This window comes from Psittacula echo (assembly GCF_963264785.1).
Source record: "Psittacula echo genome assembly, chromosome: 2".
In the NCBI taxonomy this organism is placed as follows: Eukaryota; Metazoa; Chordata; class Aves; order Psittaciformes; family Psittacidae; genus Psittacula; species Psittacula echo.
The window spans coordinates 12,497,786-12,520,557 of NC_137737.1; the positions used below are offsets into that span (position 1 = coordinate 12,497,786).

General features: G+C 40.4%; 3 protein-coding genes across 3 annotated transcripts in view; 1 reads left to right on the plus strand and 2 right to left on the minus strand.

The window, feature by feature from the left end:
• The window catches only part of SUGCT (succinyl-CoA:glutarate-CoA transferase), a gene marked incomplete at both ends in the record, with an annotated part of 312,897 nt that extends 305,900 nt beyond the window's left edge, over positions 1–6,997 (minus strand). Inside the window, 4 exons of the mRNA XM_080610616.1 lie at positions 200–285; positions 3,186–3,259; positions 3,355–3,406; positions 6,832–6,997. Of these exons, the coding sequence (XP_080466742.1) occupies positions 200–285; positions 3,186–3,259; positions 3,355–3,406; positions 6,832–6,997 (378 nt within the window). The remainder of the gene's footprint in view (positions 1–199; positions 286–3,185; positions 3,260–3,354; positions 3,407–6,831) is intronic.
• Positions 6,998–10,198: 3,201 nt separating this feature from the next.
• On the plus strand, positions 10,199–18,241 carry MPLKIP (M-phase specific PLK1 interacting protein). The gene is made up of 2 exons (XM_080611662.1): positions 10,199–10,648; positions 14,674–18,241. The coding sequence occupies exons 1-2, from the start codon at positions 10,283–10,285 to the stop codon at positions 14,875–14,877; spliced, it is 570 nt and encodes a 189-aa protein (XP_080467788.1). The 5' UTR covers positions 10,199–10,282; the 3' UTR covers positions 14,878–18,241.
• The window catches only part of CDK13 (cyclin dependent kinase 13), a 68,703-nt gene continuing 56,641 nt past the window's right edge, over positions 10,711–22,772 (minus strand). Inside the window, exons 15-18 of the transcript XR_013956303.1 lie at positions 20,071–20,232; positions 14,654–14,800; positions 13,166–13,233; positions 10,711–12,016 (exon numbers count right to left, since the gene is read on the minus strand). The gene's annotated coding sequence lies outside the window, so the exon portion shown is untranslated. The remainder of the gene's footprint in view (positions 12,017–13,165; positions 13,234–14,653; positions 14,801–20,070; positions 20,233–22,772) is intronic.

Sequence of the window (22,772 nt, forward strand, 5' to 3'; positions counted from 1 at the left end):
TGCCTCAACCAACTACAGCAGCATACCATAGGTTTTCAGCCTTTTCTGTTCCCAACTGTTTGGTTTTCTTCTGAAATTGACTCATCATAACTTAAAGGCAATCTAGCTATTGCTCCACTATATATGGAGAAGTGTTACATCTTCAGTTGTAATTAAAAAAAAAAGCATAGGCTTATGTTCAATACTGCACTCCACTTACCTTTTTATTTCTATTGACACTGAGAAAATAAACACTTTCAGTTCCGATGAAAGGTGGGCCCCAGGCTCTCGTATCATCACCAGCTCCTGAAAGAAATACCATCACATTTTCTTAGTTGGCCAATATCACACTGCCAACGAATAAGTTTTCTTCCAATGTCATATTTCCCCACTTAAGCTTCATCTAGTAAGCAGGACAAAAATCAGTTTAATATATAGATTTTAGGGGGGTTATGTTTAAAAAAACCAAACCTTAAAAGTGAAGGTAATTAAGCAAAGTGGACACAGTGGTTGCTAGTGCTGGGATTACTATTAGGCTTTAAAATAATAATATGTAGCCCTATACCACTAATGTATTTGCAGGGTTTTGGTTGATTTTTTGTGGGTTGGTTTAGAGGTTTGGTTTTTTGGGTGGATGAGGGTTAAGGGGCTCTTTGTTTGCTTCGGTTTTTTATATTTTATAGCTTAAAGCAGAGATACAACACCACAATTTTAGGCTACCTGGAAGAATTTAGTTGAAGCTTTTGCCCTGCACTGAGTCACACAGTGCACATGGTCAATAAGCTATTCCTGAAACACTCAAGACACAGCATAAAGATACCACGGATCAGCACCAACTTGTTAAGCTGTATGCTGCCAAACACCAACAAGAAGCAAATTCTATTGCTGGTGCAATCACCCACCTCCAGCCCTTCCAGAGATGCTCCCACCTTACAAGGCAAGATGGCATTTAAGCTGCTGCAGATGCTGATGTCATTGTATCATTCATGCTTAATTTCCAATTTTAAATCTTTGTTAATTATCATGAACACTAGCAATCTTTTAGAATTAAAGCTAAATTTAAATTCCAATATAATCATCATCCCAAGTGCTAGCAAGCATGCATCCCTATGTCTATTTCAGTATCTAGACTTTATCTACTTAACTTTACCTGAGTGAAAGCTTCCCTTAGCAAGGCAACAAAGAAGACCGATACTAGCATAGATCCAGAAACAAGCTGAAAGACCAGTCTTACACAAGATAGTATGCTACATGACAATGGCTCTGATAACACAAAGTCTACAGCCATTTAAAAATCAAACGTGGCAGAAGTTATGCAAACATATAAATTCCTTATCAACTTTTGTACTGTTCAGTATTTCAAAGAACTATTTTGGTTCAAGCAGGAAGACATGTTACCACTTCAAGCCATTCAAAACAAAACATTTCAGTAACACTTTCCATGTAGGACACTATTGTGGCTACTATCCCTTAAGTATTAACACTCTTGTGATGTAGACATCCTCTCACAGAAAAAGTTGATTACTCACGTTCTAAAACGTTTGAAATTCAGAATTCTCAGACTGCCTCTCATCTTCAATCACAAAACAAAACTATGACCTGGAATGCAAGTCTCCAAAACTGTTACTTCATACTTAATCATTGACATAGCTCCATTCCTACTACCTAGATGCTTGGAATAAGACCACAGACTAATCTGAATAGTACAAAATGGATGCAGCTTCTGCCCTATCAGAAAAGTGAAAATATTGGAAGCAACAGTGAGTGATTAAGGACAGCCCATAGGTTGATGTGACAAAATTTTGGTTAGATATTCAATGTTTTGTTAAATGTTCAAACATTCAGGTTTTGCTATTTAAAATATAGGGAATGTAATACGTTTTACTATCTCAAATGTGCAATTATCTTCACCAGCTCCCTTCAAAATTAATACCACGATAAGAAAGAAACTTAAAAACATGGAAAATTAAAGGAGGAAAAAAAACATGACATAATGAGGCATGTAATTATGCCATAGCAGCTGCACAAATGCATAATGATGCATAAAACAAAGCCAAATCCAGGGAATGTTTCTAAAAAGGAGCTGAATGCCTTGCAATTTGTTGTTATTCTTGTATAGTCTTACAAATTAAGAAGTGTAGCTATTTCACAAGATTAAAGCATTTTTTACCATTACCCAATCCGCAGCAACTCTTTGAGTAAGAAGTGCATGTGCTGAGGGGAAAAAGAAAACCATTTAGTGAAGCTAAAAATACAGAAAAATACAATAAATACTATTTATGAATCTTAATACACAGAGTCCAATGAGACTCAGAAGGAGCTACACAAGTTTCTGCATCTGAAAACACACACCTAAAGCTCATTAGTCTCACTTTCAGCATTAGCATGAAAATTTCCAAGCAAATTCAGAAACCTCCCTTTTCCAATTAATTCCATCCATGCAGGAATTATTAGATCCTGGACTTCAAAGATACAACTACCTCATGCAGAAAGCAACTCTGTTCACTTTGTTACCTGCAACTCTAGCAATATATTAAAATCCTTCTCAAGAAAAGGTCACCTTATACTCCACCAGTCAAACGCTTGCCAGTCCCACTAGATCTGTATAATATTACTTAAAAGCACTGCTAACAAACAGCATATATATTTAAATGCTCAACAAAATCAATTAGGTTGGAAAAGACCTTTCTTCCCTTTAATCATGAGGCTGAAAAAGGAAAAAAAAACCCTTGCCCATAATTCTTATGTAACTAATTGCTGCAACGTTTTACAAGTTTATCAAATGTTGTGTATCAAACACTACAGTTAAAACCATTTTAACCCTCTCACCACATCACAAAATCACCACACATCTAAGCATGCCCAACCCCATGCAAACTTAAAATCTAAGAAAAGTCCAAGCAATTCAAACAAAATCAATTTAGCTTTGAGTGACGGAATAAGGCATTTTAAGTTGTGACTCAGTATTGTTTCATACATTAATAACTGAAAAAGTTACCTGACCTTATAGCTTCAACCTTCTCACTCCTCTAAATGTACACACAGGCTACTTCTGATCAAAACACACATACACAGAGCACAGTGTTAAGCTTAAAGCAAACAGATCATACATGTATAAGCAAACCTACCCCAAATTTTTATTCTGTGGGGTAATTAAGCTACCCCGCATTCTTCTTATATCTAAAGTAGAGAAATAAAAACCTTACCTGGTCTTTCCACTTTGATGACTTCAGCTCCTAGATCTCCTAAATTCATGGTGGCAAAAGGCCCTGCAAGCACCCTGTAACAATAGAAACAATTATAATTTCCCTAATTTTTCCTATCACAGTATTTGCATCTAAACAGACTACTCCAAATTACAGATAAAACACAAACCTTGTTAAATCAAGAATTTTCACACCATCCAATGGCTTTACATTACTAGCACCTGACAAGAAACAAAAAACAGTGACTTGTACTTCAGGTTTTTTTCCCCCCCGTAAGGTATGTTTCTCATTAGTAACTGAAACACTGCTTTTATGACACTCACCCATCATCCTCCCCCATCTCCATCCCCAAATAAAGGATAATAAAGCTTTCTGCCCAGGTAAGCTACTCAGAGTATATTACATGAATAAACCTTTCAAAGTTGGAAAGCCTTGTACTTAACATTGCAGAATACCCAGCAATTCTACAATTTTCACAAGGGCCTTCCACAGACACTCATACAGCTTTTAAAGACTCATCTGAAGAAAGATGCAATAAAAGCACAGCAAGCAACATCAGAATGACACAAACTGAAACTAACAGGTAGTAGACCAATGTGAAGCACAGCATCCTCACAAAGTGTTCTGACCTGTGTAGGTTTGTGCACTTGCATCACACACACAAAATAAGGTAGAGTATATGAACCAAGATACTTATTCTATCTTATGCAAAATAACTGCTAGGAAATGACAATGCTTTCATCCTTCCCTCATCCTTTTCAACCTGACTAGCTCTAAGAAACAACAGCAGTAGCAATAAGCATCACAGAGCAAGCAATCTCACAGTCTAGACCACAGGTGTTTGACCAGATAAGAGAATGATTTAAAACATGGTGGCAGAAGGGAGAGAAACACAGAAAAAAGTAATTGAAGCCTAGATTTCCTACAGAGCAGGGAAGAAAAAAGAACCACAGTCCCTCAAAGCACGCAAGGTAGTGCAGGGCATCTCCTGAATCATGCAGCAGCCGACACCTGTGTCCCCTGCTCCACACTGCCTCCATCAGTCCTGAGCCAACCTTTACTCAACCCCATAACTCTCCCTCCTACCTTACTGTATATATGATAAGAAGGACATGAAGAGAGAGGAATGCGTACAATTTAAAATCTATGGCAATATGAAACAGGATTGGGAATTCAAGGCTCTGTTAAGACGTTTTCATTCACTGTACTGATTTCTGTGAGAACGCTTTCACCCCTTTCTTCAAGTAATTTTCCTCCATTATTATCAATCACTTCAGAGGGACTCGACAGGTTTTGGTTTGTAGGTTGTGCCAGTGTCAGGTAAACACCACATATCCTCCAGTGTAACCTCAATTTTATCAGGTTGGCTATAGCTGAGAAAACACTTAACCCTGTGTTTGTTAAGGAACTGAGCACACTATCTGCCTCACAGTGGCATTACTGTTTACAGAAAACAAGGAAACAGCTTTACTGAGAGCACACTCCCCTAAAAAAATAAATATCATTTTAGGTAAGAAAAAGGGTCCATCTTCCTCTATTTGTTCTACATCCTTTAAAGCTGTGCTCCTTACTCAACAGCTCAACTACTCTCCTCCTAAGCCAGCACTTAGTATTACTTCTGTTTCTCACAGATACACTATCAGAACAGCAACTTTGAAGAGCCATAAGATTCTCTACCTGCGGCTAAGTTACAGGAATACACAGAAGATATTCCTCAAGGAAGCCTAAAATGTATTAAAATTAGCCTGTAAATACCCATTTATGCATAACTAAGACTTAAGAATCCTTACCAATTATTGTATCACTCACATTGTGGTAACATCTAACACTCCACTCAGGGATTAGAAATCTTCTATAGTCAGAACAGAACAGGGGAGTACAATTGTTGTTTCAGAGACAAACAGACCACTGTGAATTGCTTAATGCCAATAAATAACACCCATGTGCACAATGATGAAGAAATGCAAGGAAGAGATCAAAAGCTTGCATCTGAAAATCAAGGGGAAAAAAAGAAAACTCTTGAGTAGTGTTAGTCCCTTCAAATTAAAAGAGCAGATAGTCAGAAAAGAAAATATTTGGGACCTAGATTTGCATTCCAGCAAGACACTAATTGGCTGAAACAACTACAATTAAAGGCTTGTTGACCATGAGAGAAACAGCAGTTCCAGTACACTGATCCTAAGTACCAGAACGCTACCAACCCCATAGTGCAGAACAAAAAGAAGGAAAGAAAAGAGATCAGAATTGAGGACTTCTTGGCCAGAAGCATCTCCAGGTTGTTCCCCCAGCCACACATCTTAAGTTAAACTTTTCCTGCAGCCTGTTTTCTGTTGGAATTCTGGCTCAATTGCTTAAATTCTCTAAAATGTGAACTCACACTTTCTCATATAATTTTTTTAATTACTCCAATATCTTGATGATTCAAAGAAAAAATTCCACTTTCCCAGCTCTAACTACACCTTGTTTGTAAACTCTTTATTCCCATGATGCTTGAACTTACTGCAAACTACAGTCACATGAATCTTTTATTTACAACTTTAATGAAGAATAAATAGATCCACTCCCCTCCCAATACAGTTCAAACTTCAGTTAAGCTCAGCAGGTTGTTCCAAGGTTGGTCTAACATAATTCCAGTAAATGATCATTCTGTAAAACATAAGTTAATTTTAATGTTCTATTTCCCTCCCCCCCCCCAAAAAAAAAGTGCCAAAACTTCATACTTATAAGCGATAGAAGGCTGCACTGAAAAGAGAGCTGAAAGTATCCTGCTTATGGCAGTGGATAGGAACTAGATGACCTTGAAAGTCCCTTCCAACCAAACCATTCTATGATTTCTGCACAATTGCAAATTAACAGTGAATAGATTCCATGCCAATTACACTCAGTTCCAGAGGACATCTCATCCTTAAGTCTATTGTCTCTACTTTGATTGCACAACCGGTATTTTTTAGTTCATACATGCAGCAAGTTAGGATCCAAGTCCATCACTGCTATGGATCAGCTCACTATCAATAGGTACACTTCAATTAGCGATGCACTTGGTAAGCGTATCTTAAGAAAGGTAACTCTAAACTTCCTCAGATTCTAATGAAACCAATGCAATTTCATTAATTGCAATTTTTCACCAATGCAATTTTCCTGTGTTGTTAAGTAACAAGAGAACTGAAAGCCAGAGGAAAATGACTTGGTTGCAGCTCGGTTTTATTTCTCTTCATTCAAACAAACACACAGTTGCATGAAGTCAAGCGTGTTGTAACCTTTGAGACACCAGGCCTAGAACCGGACAGCAAGCATCCCCCCAGCTTCCCCCATCACCCATCCCACTTCTTACCCCACGCGACCCAGCGCAGCGCAAAGTCCAGCGGCGGCTGCACTCACCTCAACCCCGCAGGGAGCTACACACACAAACGACCCTGCTCATCACCCGCTCCGCGCCCCAGCGCCGACTCCCCTTCACAAGACCCCACGGACAGCCCACGGTGCAAGGGGCTGCAACCAGACCGACCCTCCCTCAGGCGCTTCACGTCCCACCGCCCCCCACCAGCAAAACGGCTCCGACCCTCGCAGCACCGCCTCAGAGCCCTAGCGGGATGTAACGGGCAAAGGGACGGAATAGAGACTAAGGAGGAGGGCGCGGCACCGCTACCTGCCGGGGGAGCGCCTCCGCTCCGCTCCCCGCCACCGTTGCTAGAGAAGGCAGCGCTCAGAGCTCTGAGGCAGCGCGGTGCGGTACTGCCGCCGACATTCGCGAGACGCAGGCTCCTCCACAGCCCACCACACCAGCGCGTTCCTCGCAGCCCGCCGCGCAGCATCGTCGCATGCCTGCCAAAGCGCCGCGAAAAGATGCGCAAGGAACCGCACCGCGCAAGCGCCGCCAGCCACCACCCCCTACCCCCGGCACAACCGGCGACAGCGTTAAATCGGTCCCGGGTCGGGGCGGTGCGCAGGCGCGGGTGGGTGGGGCCTCCCGCAGACTCCGCCTCCCGGTTTTCCCGCCCTGAGCTGAGGGTCCGGGAGCGCTCAGCTGTGAAGCAGTGCCCGTTGAAAGGAGCGCCGCTTGCCTAGAGTCAATCAGCTAGGAGGGAAAAGACCTTTAAGATCACCAAGTTCAACCGTGCCTCCAGCACTACCAAGTCCACCACTCACTCGTGACACTGAAGGCCTCATCTACACTGTGTGTGAAGACTTTCAGGGATGGTGATTCTAGCGCTGCTCTGGGCAGCCTGTTCCAGTGCCTGAGCACCCTTTAGGGGAGGAATTGTTCCTTGTCTCCATCTAAACCTCCCCTGGTGCAGCTTGATGCCGTTTCCTCTTGTCCCATCCCCTGTTACTTGGGAGCAGAGACCAGCCCCCTCCTGGCTCCATCCTCCTGTCAGGCAGTTGCAGAGAGCAATAAGGTCCCCCCTGAACCTTCTCTTCTCCAGACTAAACCCTCCAGGTCCCTCAGCCGTTCCCCATCACACTTGTGCTCCAGGCCCTGCACCAGCTCCATTGCCCTTCTCTGGCCCCACTCCAGCACCTCAATGTCTCTCTCGTACCGAGGGGCACAGAACTGAACACAGGATTCAAGGTGCGGCCTCACCAGTGCCGAGCACAGAGGAATGATCACTGCCCTGGCTCTGCTTACACACTGGTGCTGATACAGGCCAGGATGCTCTTGGCTTTCTTGGCTGCCTGTTTTCTTAGCATGCAGGATACAGGTGGCTGGACTAAACCCTTCATATTTATACAAAGTAGACTTAAGGATTATTTTGCTGCAACATCTAGTTCCTGGGCAAACTGCTGTTTGATGGGTGGAAACATGTGCTTCTAGCTCAGTGTACAGAGCGCTGCGTGTCAGACGGACAAAATGCAGAAGAAGAAAGTAGAGAAAATCTTCTACACATCGGGTTTGTTGATGTCGTGGTTTAAGCCAGAGAAGTGATGTGCAATGAGAAGTGTAACGTGAATGCTTGAAACCTCAGAGGCAGTTAGGGTTTGTCAACAAGAAGAAATTCATCAGTGAATTTACCCCAGCATAACTCAACGTGTGTGTAACAGTATGTATTTCTGATCTGCTCGGTGTGAAAAGGCTTTAAATTAAATTAAGCTGTTCTTCTCTGGAACAAGGCTGATAAGATTGATTAACTGTCCTGTGTAGGCTTGGCATTCCTTGTGTGCATCATAATAATAGTAGATAGAAAGTTGGTCTTCTAGAGAAGATAACACAGTAAAGGATAAGCAAAAGAAAATACGTGAGGAGCTTTAGCCTCCTGTCCTGGGTTCAGCAGTAGCCGTCATTTTTCTCCCTTGTAGTAGCTGGTGCAGTGCTGTGTTTTCAACTTTAGCCTGGGAACAGCGCTGATAACACCGATGTTTTTAGTTGTTGCTCATGTAATGTTTACTCCGATCAAGGATTTTCTCAGTCTCACGCTCTGCCAGGGAGGAGGGGAAGCCGGGAGGAAGCAGAGACAGGACACCTGACCCGAACTAGCCAAAGAGGTATTCTATACCACAGCACGTCATGCCCACTATATAAACTGAGGGGAGTTACCTGGAAGGCCCACATGGCTGCTCGAGTTGGGCTGCGTATCGGTCAGCAGATGGTGAGCAATTGTATTCTCTTCCCTTGTTATTTCCCTTATCATTATTATTACTGGTGGTAGCAGCAGTGATTTGTGTTATACCTTAGTTACTGGATTGTTCTTATCTCAAACTGTGGGAGTTACATTCTTTCGATTCTCCTCCCCATCCCTCCGGGAGCAGGGGGAGGAAGAAGGGGGGAGTGAGCGAGGGGCTGAGTGGTCCTGAGTTATAGGCTAGGCTTAACCCACGACCCCTCCGTTTTAGAATTGTGAGGCTATAGCCCCATTTTTCACAGGCAGACTGCAAAATGTGGTGGGGAGCTGAGTTCACTGAGCATGTCAAGTTAATTTTCGCCATTGGGGGAAAAAAAACCAAAGCAACCAACCAAAACACTCCAAACACCCGAACAACAGCTGTTTAAAGACAAAGAAAAGCAAGACTGTTGTACAAAGAAACAATATGCTTATTTTATTTGCTAGCTTTTGTTTGTTGCTCTTCTGAAAGCCCTTTTTAATCTCCATGCCTTGCAATGTCCTAAAACCGAGTAGAGCTTCATTGCACTGATGGAAATTAAAAAGAAAAAATCTGCATTATTTTTTAACTGAGCTGTTGAGGATTTGCTTTAACATCGCTAAGAACAGAGCAGAAATGTTCACAAAGAACATCATTAAACTGATCTTATGTTGCTAAATATGAGCTTCTCCTTCGAGAAAGCACTTCCATACAAATTTGTATGTGTAGCTCTCACAGCCTGAGCTACTAGCTCTTCTGAAGAATTGCTGATGGTTCAAACTGAGTTTAAAAAAGGCAAACTTTCTATTAAAGTACTATTTTAAATATCTTATTGCACACATTTTCCATTGGGACAGTTATAATTTAAGTATCTGGAAGCTCATTATTAAAAGACTACATAAGAAAGGAGTTCAGATAAGCATATCTGAGGTGCCACGAAACTGGAGACAAATGCTTTGCTTATTTGGGGCTGATTTGGTTGATTTTTACCAGCTGTAGTGCCGTGCACGTTCACTTCACAACTATGCACGTTCACAAATACGATGGTTTATCACTTATGCTTTACAACATCAGTTAACAGGCACAGCTGCCATGTATTTCTGCTAAGGCTTTTTTACTTCAAGTTATTCGTCTCCAGCTCGAAGATGCGTTACAAATCGCTGCTAAGCCGGCCCTCCGCCCTCCCGGCCCTAAGCAGGACGCACGGGACCTGCTCTCAGGTACCGGCAGGGAACGCGGCCGCCGGCTCCAGGGCACGCCAGCGGCGAACCGCCTCCCCGCAGGGGCCCAGCCGACCCCGGCTCCTTCCCCTTCTTCCGCTCCTTTCCCACCCCGGGCCCTGCCACCCGGGTGCCCCAGGCCTGGCCTTCCGCGGCCCGGAACGCTTTGAGGCCGGAACTTATCAGCCGCCTGGCGGGGAAAGAGGGGAAGAGAAAAACCGCGAGCAACGACACCGCCCCGCTGAGGCGCCGCCGCCGCGCAGGTTAATTCCACTCCGCCATCGTCGCGCCGCCAGGGTCATGTACAGGCAGAGCTTCCGCCCCCCGACGCCTCCGTACGCGGGCCACGGCTTCCGGAGCCCTCCGTCCGGCGGTGGCCCTATGCCGCCCTCCCCGCGGGGCTACGGGAGCCCCCACCACACGCCGCCCTACATGCCCTGGCCTGGGCCTTATGGCAGCGGCCACTCGCCTCGAGGACACGGCTTCCATGGCGGCGGCGGCGGCGGGCGGTTCGGGAGTCCCTCGCACGGGGGGCATACCCCGCGCCGGCCGCACAGCGTCAGTCCCCGGTACCCGGCTCCCTACGGCAGCAAATCCCCGGCTGGAACTACCCTGCATCCGCAGCAGCACAAGCGCTCGCCCGGGGGCTTCCAGCGGCCCTACCAGGTATGGGGCAGGGCGGTGAGGGACGCAGGCCTGTACCTCTGTACCGCGAGGCGGCGGGGGGGGAGGGAGCTGCTGGTGCGAAACCGAGCCCTCAGCCCGCAGGGAGAGCAGGCCGAGGGCTTGTGATGAGGCGCAGTGGCCATCTCCTCCACCACGGTTTTCAGGAGAGAGGAAGCCTTGCCCCGCACAAGGGAATGTCTGTCTTTTCTCCATTAGAGAGGATGGAGAGACCCCAGGTCAGGCAGCTGTGTGATGAGGAGAGGGAAGGGGGCCCCAGGTTTGGCTGAGGTCTGTTGTGAAGACACAGGGACTCAAGAGTGTAGCTTTATTTTTTTCATGTTCTGTATGTAAAGGTAGAAAGGAAGTGAAGTGTCACCCAGAACTGCATCAAACAATTCCTTCCCTTGGTATGCACCTCCCTTTGGTCAGTTTTAACAGAGTGGTGAAGTGCTGTGTGCTTTTACTTTGCTTATGTTGTCTTTCTTACATCGTGGAAACTGCCTTATCCACACACAGCTTTCTGAGACATGAGTAGAGAAAAAGAATGCTCTGTTAAAGGGAATTGAGCTGAGGCTACTTTAAGCAGAATTGAGAACATCTGTTAGGATAACAGTACCATTTTAAAGTCTTTGCATTGCACTGAAAGCTTCCATTTATAAGGAGTAGTTTTCCTGAAAGCTATCAACAATAGATGTTGCAAGTTACGCTTCTTTCAGGAGGTTTAGTTGGGGCATGGGACTGGCAATGCAGATAGGGATGACAGTTCTTGAGATGATACCAACTTTATGCACATAGCTTGCTTTATGCAATATTGAGAAGTCTTAAAAGCAACAAATGACACATGCAGTGCAATGATAAAATTTTTAGGTGCTCTTACTGCCACGTATTAAAGTGTAACAATGAAGTCAAATCTTTAATAGATATTAGTAAAATGTTAAATTTGTCTGCACTGCATAGTCACATTTCCATCAAAAAGAAAAGTCTTGGTTACTTTTTTATGATGCAGATGACTATCTTACAGGAATCTTATAGTTGGTGGAAGGGAATCATTATGAACTTTAAACATTTTCAGCACAACAGCAAAAGCTCTCCCAGTGTGGAAGCCTACAGGTGGCTTCCTGTACCCAGGACACCTCTGTACCTGTTTCAAAGGCAAAGGACATGAGGTTTCTGCATGTCACCGATGTATATTTTCCCTTCAGAAGCTCATTCTTTGGATATTCGATTAAGTAGTTCTTACTCAGTTTCAAAGCCTGTCTTAAATTAGCTGAGCAGAATACACCTCTGGTTTTATTCACAACTGCTTCATGTCAGAACCAGTGGGCAGGAACAGTCGCATAGGCTCTGTTCTGGTGTTAAGTAAGAAACCTGTCATAAAGAAGGTACAAGTTTGAATCCAGTCCTGGATTGTCACGTTTTCATTAGGACATTGTATGTCTTTCTCTACGTAGCTTTGCCTAGGACTAAAGTAATGTGTATGTATGTACTTTTATGTGTATATACATGAGTTGTTTTGCCTGGCAGGGCAATAGAGGCAATCAGAGAGTGAGGAAGTCTCTTAAACTGTGAGTCTTCATTTTCTTCAGTGTGGGCAAACTAAGGATCTCAGTCCATGAGGCCATGAATAGGTTCAGGTAGAGGGATTTTCTTGCATTTTCTAAGCATCATATTTCTTCTGAGGTATGTGGATAGTTCCCCTCTTTTCTGTAGATGCTGTTAAGAGAACTACAGTGCTTTCAATATTTATGCTTACTGCCACCTTTGAGATGAAAGTCTGTTGTATTTCTTCCATATCTCCTCTTAGAATTCACTTGTCAGTAGTGTTTCTCTTCATGCAAAGGGGGACAGTGAACCAGCTAGTAGCAGTGGCTAAGTTGATGGTGATGGGTTGAAAACTTTTACAGAAAGTAAAATAAAAGATCTTTTTTAAATGGTACAGTTGTGATTTTTTTTCTGTGCATCTGCTAGCAGCTAAAATTACATCAGGTGAAGAAAGCTGATGACTGTGCCCATTTTCAACCCATTCAGTAACATGTTAATGAATAGCACCGAAAGATGGGAGGTTTTCTACTGTAGAAAGAGATTTGTTATCTGAGCAAGAAATATTGAGAATAGATTTACTGTTTCTTCAAGGAAAGTTCAGTGAGAAAATGCTGTTGGCAACAGTAAAATACAAAGGTTTTTTGAGGTTATCTTTGCAACCAAACACTTTCTCTTGTACAGAATGTTTTCACTTGCACAGGAAGGGATATTTTCCTATTTCCACAGGCCTATAAAATGAATAATCACATTTTTATTTTTTTTTTCTAAAAAAGCATATAATTACTAGTCTTCCAAATTTTTTTTTTAAAAAGGCCTAGATTTAACATGTTTAAATCATTGAAGGCTGTCAATCTTGTATTACATACTAATAAATTTCCTAGATTTCAATCATGCTAAAATGTCAGTGTTGCTGATGGCCATTATATTATGGTGAAATTTATTACAATAAAAGAAATCCATCCAAAAGAGCCTTACCATTGAATTATTTTGTTCTGGCACCACATGCTGCAAATCACTTTGCCAGTTCAGCTTCCTTTTGAGTTCTGCAGGTTAGACATAGCATTAAATACACTCCACACTTAAAACTGTTCTACAGTGTCAGATTTACAGGGTTTCCATGACACATGGTGTTTAGAGTTACATTTTTTTTCATTTTGAAGATAGAATACACTGTGTACTGCTGCTTTACTATTAGCTATGAATGCTTCACATAAATGTTACTTTTGCTAGAGCATGTTGATTTGCTTTAGGAAATTCCATGTCCCTTATTAGAAAAGTTTTTAGATGTATTCTGAGATGATTCTGTGACCTGACCCTCATGGTTTTGATACAGTAAAGTAATTCTCTACCTTCTAGTGATTTTCCTGTTATGAAATCATCATCTGAGCTATATAACCTAATTCTGTTACTGTGAATCATTAGAAACAAGTGCCTTGTAAATAAGACATGGCTGATTCTTCATTTGGTTGTGTAGCCACGATTGCCAAGCTTTAGGAGTTAAAGTACTTACTGGGCCCACAAAAGCAGGCTCCTGCCACACCATACTTTTAGAAATTGCTTCAAACAATTTCAGTGGAATCTGTGGAAGCATAGGGTCTTCATATATTGCACCACTTCTCAGTTTTGCCCAGAAATTGTTTCATAGGATCTATTTACTTGGATTCTGTAGGGCCCTTAATTAGTGCTTTTACCCTCCTTTACAAAGCCTAAGGCTGATAATCAGCTTCAAGGGGTTCTCTAGTAGTAGAGAATTCAACAGGCATGTTTGGAGACTATTGTGTATCTGTGTTGTTCAGTATTGGTTAAAACAAATGAACTTAAACCAATACAGCTTTAGACAAAACCTCACATTTCAGGGAGGTGAATCTTCCCTAAAAAGGAAAGTGGAAAAGAACAATGGATGAAGCTCCCTGCAATACATCTTTCTTTAATGCAGCATCTGTTTAGTCAATGATTACCATCCAGATTGTATATCAGATAAAGTCATCTGTTCTCAGATTGCCCACTAACACTAGTTTGGTTATAACAGGGTGGGTTTCCCATTACATTCCTTGGGTCATTTGTAGCTATTTGCATTATACAGTACTTCGTTAAATCTATAAGTACTTGATATCTGATTTCTGCTCTTGTAGACATTATCAATTCTTCCTCAGCCTCTAGCTCCCTGTTTTGTTGTTCAGCTTTTGAGTTACAACATTGACAAAAGCAGCTTCTGAAAAATAGAATGAGGAGCTTCTATGTAGTCATATGCCAGAGTGACATAAACAAGTATTTTGGAAAAGACTTGGTGTTTTTTTTCTTATCCTGGTAAAACATCACTCAATTAAAAGCATTTTATTATTGTCTGAGGAAGATGCAAATGAGGAGTAGTAATTATCATTAATAATCAGCTTCAAAGCTCTGCTACATTAGAAGGAAACTTTTTTCTTTTAGTTTGAATTAGTCTATTAAATGTTTCTTTACCTGATGGTTTTCTTCCAAAGGGATCACCCAGGACATCTACTCCATTTGGTACAGCGCATGGCAGAGAGAAAAGAGTGTCTAATGATGTGGAAAACTATTACAGACCTTCAATGCTTGAGGACCCATGGGCTGGCCTAGAGCCAGTTTCTGTTAAAGACATAAACCAACAATACAGCAGTGAGCAAACAACATATACTGGTAAAAAAGGGAGGTATTTCAGCTAACACTTTTAAAGGCCAAATAACTCCATCTTGTCAGGAAAACTTTGGGACATAATCTTTACACTTACCCAAGATGAACAATAATCAAGACCTTAATGGTTTTATTTGATCCCACGTCTGCCCTTTTATCCTACTTTTGGTTTTTATTGCATTGGATATTTTTATGTATGGGAGGGAAAAGGAGTGGTAGGAAAACTTACATTTCTCGTTATGTGGAAGTGCCTACCATCTTTGAAGAACAAAGTGTTCTTTAATCACCAGCGACTGATTTGTGACTGTTAAAACAGGTTTCCATATATTTACCTCTCTTCCATGCCAGATTGTTAGCCTTTTATTGTAAACTCCTTTAGGAAATGGTATTTTTTTATGTTTCAACATTTTTAGAATGAATAGCTTGGAAATAAAATGGAAATTTTGTAAATCCTTGTTTTGTAATGTATAAAGATTATTTTAGGACTTTTGTTAAGGTGTACACATGAACACAAATAGTACTAGTGAAATTAGGTGGTTTCTGTAAATGTGCTTGTATGCTGAAGTTTACCTCTGTTTTTCTGCATAGTATTTTTTGTTAATTATAGTGTAACATGAAGTTGAAACATGACTTTTAGCCATCTCAGGAAACAAATGTGTTGTCTTTGGAAAGTTCAATTTGTTGAGTCATAAACATAATTCTGTAATAACTTGCTTTTGTACTTAAAAAAAAATCTTATTTGAGTAGACATTTCTGGATTATATTAACAGGTCTGTTGTGTGGCTATTTAAGAAGCACATAAAATATCAAGATACAAGCAAATGTACTTTCTGGATCCACCTGTTAGAATAGCATAAAAGGAATGGCAGTGTGTTATACAGCTGACTTTAGTACATGCATAGCATCTTTTTTTTAACCTGTACAAGATTTTTCAATTTTTTTAAATTATCTTTTGTTTTCACCTATGGCAGGCATGTTTGCCTGGAGAGCTCTTGTTTTGTGTGCATGCATGCTATATTTTTATACTAAACTGGAAAACGAGGATTTTTTAATAGAGTTTGTCTGTGTGTGGAAGATCCATTCCTAAATTCATTAGGAATATTGTAATTGAGAATAAATAAGAAGTAGTTCCAGCTGCAGGCATGCTCTTAATATGCCACATTAAGCCTGCAGTAGATATCTACATTTTTGTTGAAGGAACCATTATTTGTTGATCTTGGCTTTTAAGTAGTAGGTAGAGGGTGAAAACTGAGTTAAATAAAACATTAGTTCAGTTTTCAAAACATGTTCTAAGCATCTTACATAGTTCACAGAAAACATTTTTCTAGTTGTGAAGCATGGTTAGGTAGAAAAGCACAGGGAATCACATTAGAATTATTAACTTGTCTTTTGCTGAGGTAGAATAGTCATATATATTTATTTACCTGTTTGAGCATAAAATGTCTTGGGTTAATACTGCCTTCAGGAACAAGTTCAGACTGGAAGGAAGTTAACATGCCGAAATGTCCTAGCTGAGTCTCTTGCACTTTGTCACTTGTGTCTTCCCTCAATTCTAAATCTAAAGTTTATCACTTGTGTCTTCCCTCAGTTGGCTGTACTGTTTTGGTATTACATTCAAAAGGGTTGCTCAGAGAACTGAGAACATAAGGCCTGTTCAGTGTCAAGAATGGTTAAATCTTCATCCCAGAAACAAAACTGTGCCTTAAATGGCAGCTATCAGTATCACTGTCTGTAATGTGTACCAGCAAAACTGAGATGACTTGGCAATTTCCAGTCTTTAGAATTTATAAATCAGTTAATGACTTTGTGGAAAAAGCAAAGTATCGAGTTTTCTTTACTTTTTTTGTCAGGCACTGTGAAGCTCACAAGAAAGTTGCTGGGTGCTTAACCCAGTCACCTTTTCTGTACTATTTCCTTTGCAATTCAGTGCAGTTTACTTCTTGCAATGTTTGGTGATGTTGGAGAAACAGATACAATTTTATGAAAGAGACTAAAGCTATGACATGTTCCCAGTTAGACATGAGAAGAAACTCAATTTGGAAAGGAGACAGGAAAAGAGTTAATGTCAGAAGAGAGATTGTTACGAGATGGGACTGCTTATACAGTAGCCAGTATTAGCTGTCCCTGCACATTGCAAAGATGCATTTTTCCAGCGTAGCTTTACAGTTGACCCAGGGATCAAAGCCATCTTCTCTGGTAATAACTGTTAACTCCTGGAACTGGGTGTGACATCAACAAAGGTAAATGTTCCAGAAAGAGAAATGAGGAAATAATCTTGAATCATTGTTTAATCACTACAGGCCTTCCACAATTCCATCTGTTTAAGCTGCTGCTCCTGTGCACTTCAGGATATGATCCAACAATTATAAGCACATCATACTGCTAAAGACTACAGTAATTTGGTGAAGAATCAGCAAGGAATTAAAATGCAGATGTAATAAACTTACTAACCTCATCATACTGCACCAAAAACTTTAAAATTATTCACCTTTCTGCTTCTAGGATAAATTCTGCAATTACAGTAAAACTTCAAAATGTCATTGTTGAATACCTGTGAGATGTATGAACACATGTTTAGAATTATAAATATAATATACTTAAAGCCAATTTAAGTTTTGCCTTTTGTGCCATGATATCCAGAAAGCTTAAGCACGTACTTCCTCACTGATTTTTCTCCTTTTTCTTCGTATGGCAAACATTGTTTTTCCACACATCTTTCTAATGGAGATATCGCTTCCTCATTTGTTAATGAAGCCCCTTCATAGGAACAGTATGGCTCTGGAAATAGCATTTGGTGTTAAAAAGTACAGCGCGAATACAGCTTTTCTTCATGAACCCATGAAACTAAATAGTGCCTGTGTCTTTTTAACGGAGGGATTCTTCTGTAATGAACACACTAAGAGTATGGGCATTATTTTTTCTTCAACAGATTTTAAGGTAAGTCATCTAGCTCCTTTTCCCAAAGTTTGCATTGATGTACTTTTCCATTGTTTTGTTTGCATTGAGTTGGTCTGTCAAGTCTGTCTGACTTTCCATTCAGTTGCTGTAAAGGAGCTATAAAACTAGTGACTCTCCTAGTAAAAATCCAGTTTCATTTACTGCTGTTTGCTACTGTGGTTAACAATGAACTGTATTGCTACGATGTTGTGCTAATATCACAGCAAGATAACTTATATCACCTGAGTACAATTCTATGTACCATTGCAACACACCAGGTGGGCTGTTACCTCAAATTGTGTACTGTAATACTTCAAAGATGTTCAGGTTCGGGGTTTTGCGTGACTTTGTAATATGAAATATTCATTCTTTGGCACTTTGTATGCACTATTTTACATTGATACTGCAAAACAATTTAGAATGTTAAAATTTCAATTAAAACATTATTTTTAACTCTTATCAAGCTACTTTCTCCTTTGAATTAGCAATGAGGCATTAAGATGTAGCATTTTCTAATGTCAAAACTGGGAACAGTTTGCAGGGGAAGCGCTTCTGGTCAACAGAATGGGTGACTACTTTTGCAGTCAGGTTGTTCTTCTTTTCAAGAATACCTTTATATGCTGTTCATTTTATATAAATGTGTTCATTAGACATCTGAGAGGGGAGTATTTGAAACATGCATTATATGAAAAGTCTAAAAGTAGCTGTTCAGTTCCCTTCTAAAGAGAAGTTTTTGTAGTCTGCTTGGGTATCAACTTGTGCTTCTGAGTAATCTCACTGATGTCAGAGGATTTACTCATGCAACCAAGATAGGTTAAGTAACATTACACACTGAAAATTGTATCATCCATTTGTCTGTCAGTGCATTTTATCAACTCTGAAATAAACTGCTCTGTTTAGCAATTGCTAAATTCAAATCCATACATATGCTTTTTATGCATGAGCCAAGACTGTCTTGCAATGAATTAAAACTTGGGTTTACAACATTTTCCTAAATTCTCAACAGTAGAGACTTGATTCTCCCTTCCCCAAATCTTGGCGCTTGCCTTCTTCCCATCTTCTTTGAACTGGAGGAGAAAAGGGAGGATTACCTATGCTTACTGGTGAAGAATCACATAATGATTTTTATGTCTCAGGCTTGCAGAAACTTGTGTACCAACTGTCATAGAAAAACTTCTTTATCACCTGAGATGGCTCAGACAACAACTCACACCACAAGAAAGGAAAGAAACCACCAAGTTGTGCTAATCACACAGCGATTATGGTTGAAAGGGACCATAAAGAGCATCGTTCTACCATTCAGTCATTCATTCACAAAATTTATGCCTTGAGTAACTTTTTGTCTGCATATCTCACTAGGCACAAATCATATTGAGTCCATTCTCTGCCATTTTCACTGAAGTATGTGCTTTACTGACTTAAGAGTTCAAGAACACTTTCTCAACCTGGACCTCTGAATTTACCTTTAAAAATTACGAGCCCTTGAGTGTTAGACCCCAAATCTAGACCTTTCCTTTAAAGCACTTTAGATCTGGCTAAAAGAGATTTATCTCATCCTCACGACTTCTTTGATGACACCAGGAAAGCTTTGACTACTGGGCTAGAAACAGTTGGGCAGACGTTTGATGTCAGAACAGGGCAATCAAACTACCCTTCCTCTACTAAAGGTTGTCCCTTGATTCCTGCCCTTCCAGTGCAGTAGGTGGGTTTGAGCCAAATAGTCACCAATTTCATTTCATGAGCTTCCTGTGGGTTGCAGCATTTTAAACTGTGTCATTGGTTCTTCCTGCACATCCTGGATTTTAAATTTTACCAGCATTACAAGTTATATTTCTAAGTTTAACTCCTGGAATTGTTGCAGTCTCTGCTTCTGCAGTAAATACACAGGTGAATTCCACTGTCTTTTATTCGCTGATCTGTGGCTGTTACAACATTCCTTTTCTGGACTCTAAATGTAAGCATTTGTAGCTTCTGTGGCTAAAAGGCGTCATTTTCAGAGCGAAATTTTTATACTGCTGACACTGCTGCTATTAAAGTAAGAGCCTCTCTAACATTCCCACCACCCCCCTATCAGGCCAAAAAATGAAACAAAAAAATAAAGCAGTTTAGATGCCAGGCTAGAAACTGCACAGTGCAAGATGGACTATATGACTAGGGACATCATTACAACTCAGCATAACCTGTATCAGCCTGTTTCCAGATTGGCGGTAGAATGGGTTTATAACAAAGAGTTGAAAAAACATGATTCCACTCCCTAAAGAGAGAGGGAGTTATTGATCAAAAATTACCTTACATGTGGAAGAAGAATTCTCAGGCAGCCTTACAACCTGTGGGACCCGTCTTGTTCTTATTTTTCTTCTGGAAAAGCATTGACTTGTTACTGATAACTTCAGGGCTTCCCATGGCATGAACTTCAGTCAAAGCCACGAAACCATCATTTGACCTGTTCTCTGACAAAAGTGAGAAGTCTGGTTTACATAGAATACTGGACATACTCAATTGAACAAAACTGTAGGCTGTGCTATTCACAGGATGTGCAAAGCTTTTGACAATAGATTAACATGTGTTTCTGAAGCTTTCAGAGTAAAGAAATCCTGCGTTTTGATTTAAGATGACTATTTTTTGGCAGTAAAAAAGTTGTATCTTCAACTTCTACATGGGAAATAATTTTCTAATATGACAATTCTCTAAATTGCCTAATTCTGCATTTTTTTCCAGGTAACAGCAGTAGGTTTGTGGAGGTTTTATTAAATTTATACTTATATTTGCTTTGTATTTAAGTAAGTTTAATTCAAATATCAATCTTAATTCAAGTAGTGGTGGCGGTTGCATAGAATACATCAAAAGAATCTGAGGCTCCTTCCTTTCTTGCTTGGAAGAGCTTATGTCTACAGTGAGCCAGTAGGTTACTGGGGTGAAGGATAAGAGAATTTAACTTGATCTTCCTTTTATTCATTAGCAACAGCATTTTAGGAGGCAAAGAATTAGACATAACATCAAGCGGAAACTTTTATTTATATGCACAATTATTTTAATTGTGTTACTTTATAATGCAACTATTTTTAAATGGGCTGCACCAAAAATCTACATGTACTGCCCTGCTTTTATGGGCAGCACTGATTGTGCTGCTTTATGCTGTATTAAAACACACTGAAACCTTCTGGTATCCATATGTATTTTGCCACAATCTAATTGCTGTGTAGTCAAGATAGTTAAAAGCTGTTGGTATAGAGGCAACAAGTGTTTGCTTTGGGTTTAAATCTTTGTAGTTTGCATGAGGAAATTCCTAAGAGCTCAAACTGCTGAACATGATGCAACTGTTAGTTTAAATACTTATAAATGGAAGAGCAAAACCTCTTTCACTCTGATGCAGATCATCCCATCAAAATTTCAAGCATCACACAAGCTAAGCTGAAACAAGGGAAGAGGAATCAAGCTAATTGACAACTTCTGTGGATGACTACACAGCATAAACCACAAATAACAGAGCAAACATAAGCTTGGAAAATCACTGATTGCCGACTGGGGAGTAGTATCAACAGTAATTGCATTGTAAGTAGTAGCACAGCATTTCAAAAATCAAACCACTACCTCCTGTGGCTTAATGAAGATTTTTAGGTTAATGTAAAATTAGGTTTTGAACTGTATTCCATTAACAGATGTTGGGAATTAACATGTTACTATTCCTACACTGAAGTTTGCAGAAGAGAGTAAGTTTCTTCACCACTTCTCTGTGAAGTCTTAACATCTTTGCTTAACTCTAGATTTCATCAATATTTTTTCTTTAAGCTAATACAAAACTGCATTTGAAAATCTCAGTAATAGAAAGATGAAAGGGAGAATTAACATCTGGAAATGGTCCAAGCATATGACTTGGGTTGGTAACTGTAAGAAGGCACCAAGGGTCCACTTATTGATTACTTGCCATTCCACTTTCTGGAGGCTATTTATTTCCCTTGTCTGTACATTTTAATAGTCTCCTGGTTACTATGGCAATTAAATTACACCAGGGAAGATTATTTGCTTATTCATTTCCAGATGTTAAGAAAGCAGTGCATGCACTGGGGACAGCAGGTTGAGAAACTCTGATAACTGCCTTCAAATGAATGAACTGCCAGATTGCGTCTTTGTTGAAACTGAAGACAGCTTCCACTACCAGCAGTGTTCCTGAACTTAGAATAGCTTCTAAAATCAAGTTCCAAGTATGTAAAAACCTTGCATAAAGAACCTTTAAGTCCCTGCTCTCAGGATATCTGTCGCATCCGGTTGCATTTTTCTGACACTACGTCTTTCCCTCTCCCAATAATTGCTGCATGTTTGGTATCGTGACTCACCTGTAGCCTGTCATACTTACTGCTATGAGGTGAGGAAGAAATAGTTACCATCCATACTTTGGGAATATACAATTGGTAATAGCCCAGTAGCTCTCTTCTGCTGGATCACCTCAGTAAGCAGGTGACAGAACTCTGTATTAACCAAATTTCTATTGTTTTATCTTCCTATAACTTCCATATAGCAGATTCTAATACATTAATAAACACATACACAAGGCTTTATGTACTTCATATTTCAAGCAAACAGTTAACCAAAAGCTGCTTGTTTTTCTCTCCGCTTCTTATGTCATTAGAATGCAAGGACTTGGAATACTTGGCAATCTCCATGATTTCTTTAATGATCCACTTGTTTGTGTAGTTCGCAGCTGTCAAGGAGACCAGCATTTCAAGCCTTCTGTGGCAAAAATAAGTATGCCAAATGAGATCTAATTCTTTTTAATGGAAGGTAGTTTTATCAAGAAAAGCAAAATTCTGTTCTGTCACTGGAGAATTAAGTGGAAATCCCTGCTGAAGTAAACAGGGGGTTTGGTTTTCATCCTTCAGCTGACCTAAAATCTGCCATGACAGCAGGAACAGTTTCATACTAAGGTAACAGCCAAAGTTTTCACGCACAACACTACAGGAGTGGAGGTCACAGCCTCCTAAGAAATAAAGAG

Bases quoted from the DNA above. Each gene is read 5' to 3' on its own strand.
- MPLKIP (XM_080611662.1), top strand. From the start codon at position 10,283: ATGTACAGGCAGAGCTTCCGCCCCCCGACGCCTCCGTACGCGGGCCAC. The intron at 10,649-14,673 runs GTATGGGGCAGG...TTTCTTCCAAAG, and splicing joins GCTTCCAGCGGCCCTACCAG to GGATCACCCAGGACATCTAC.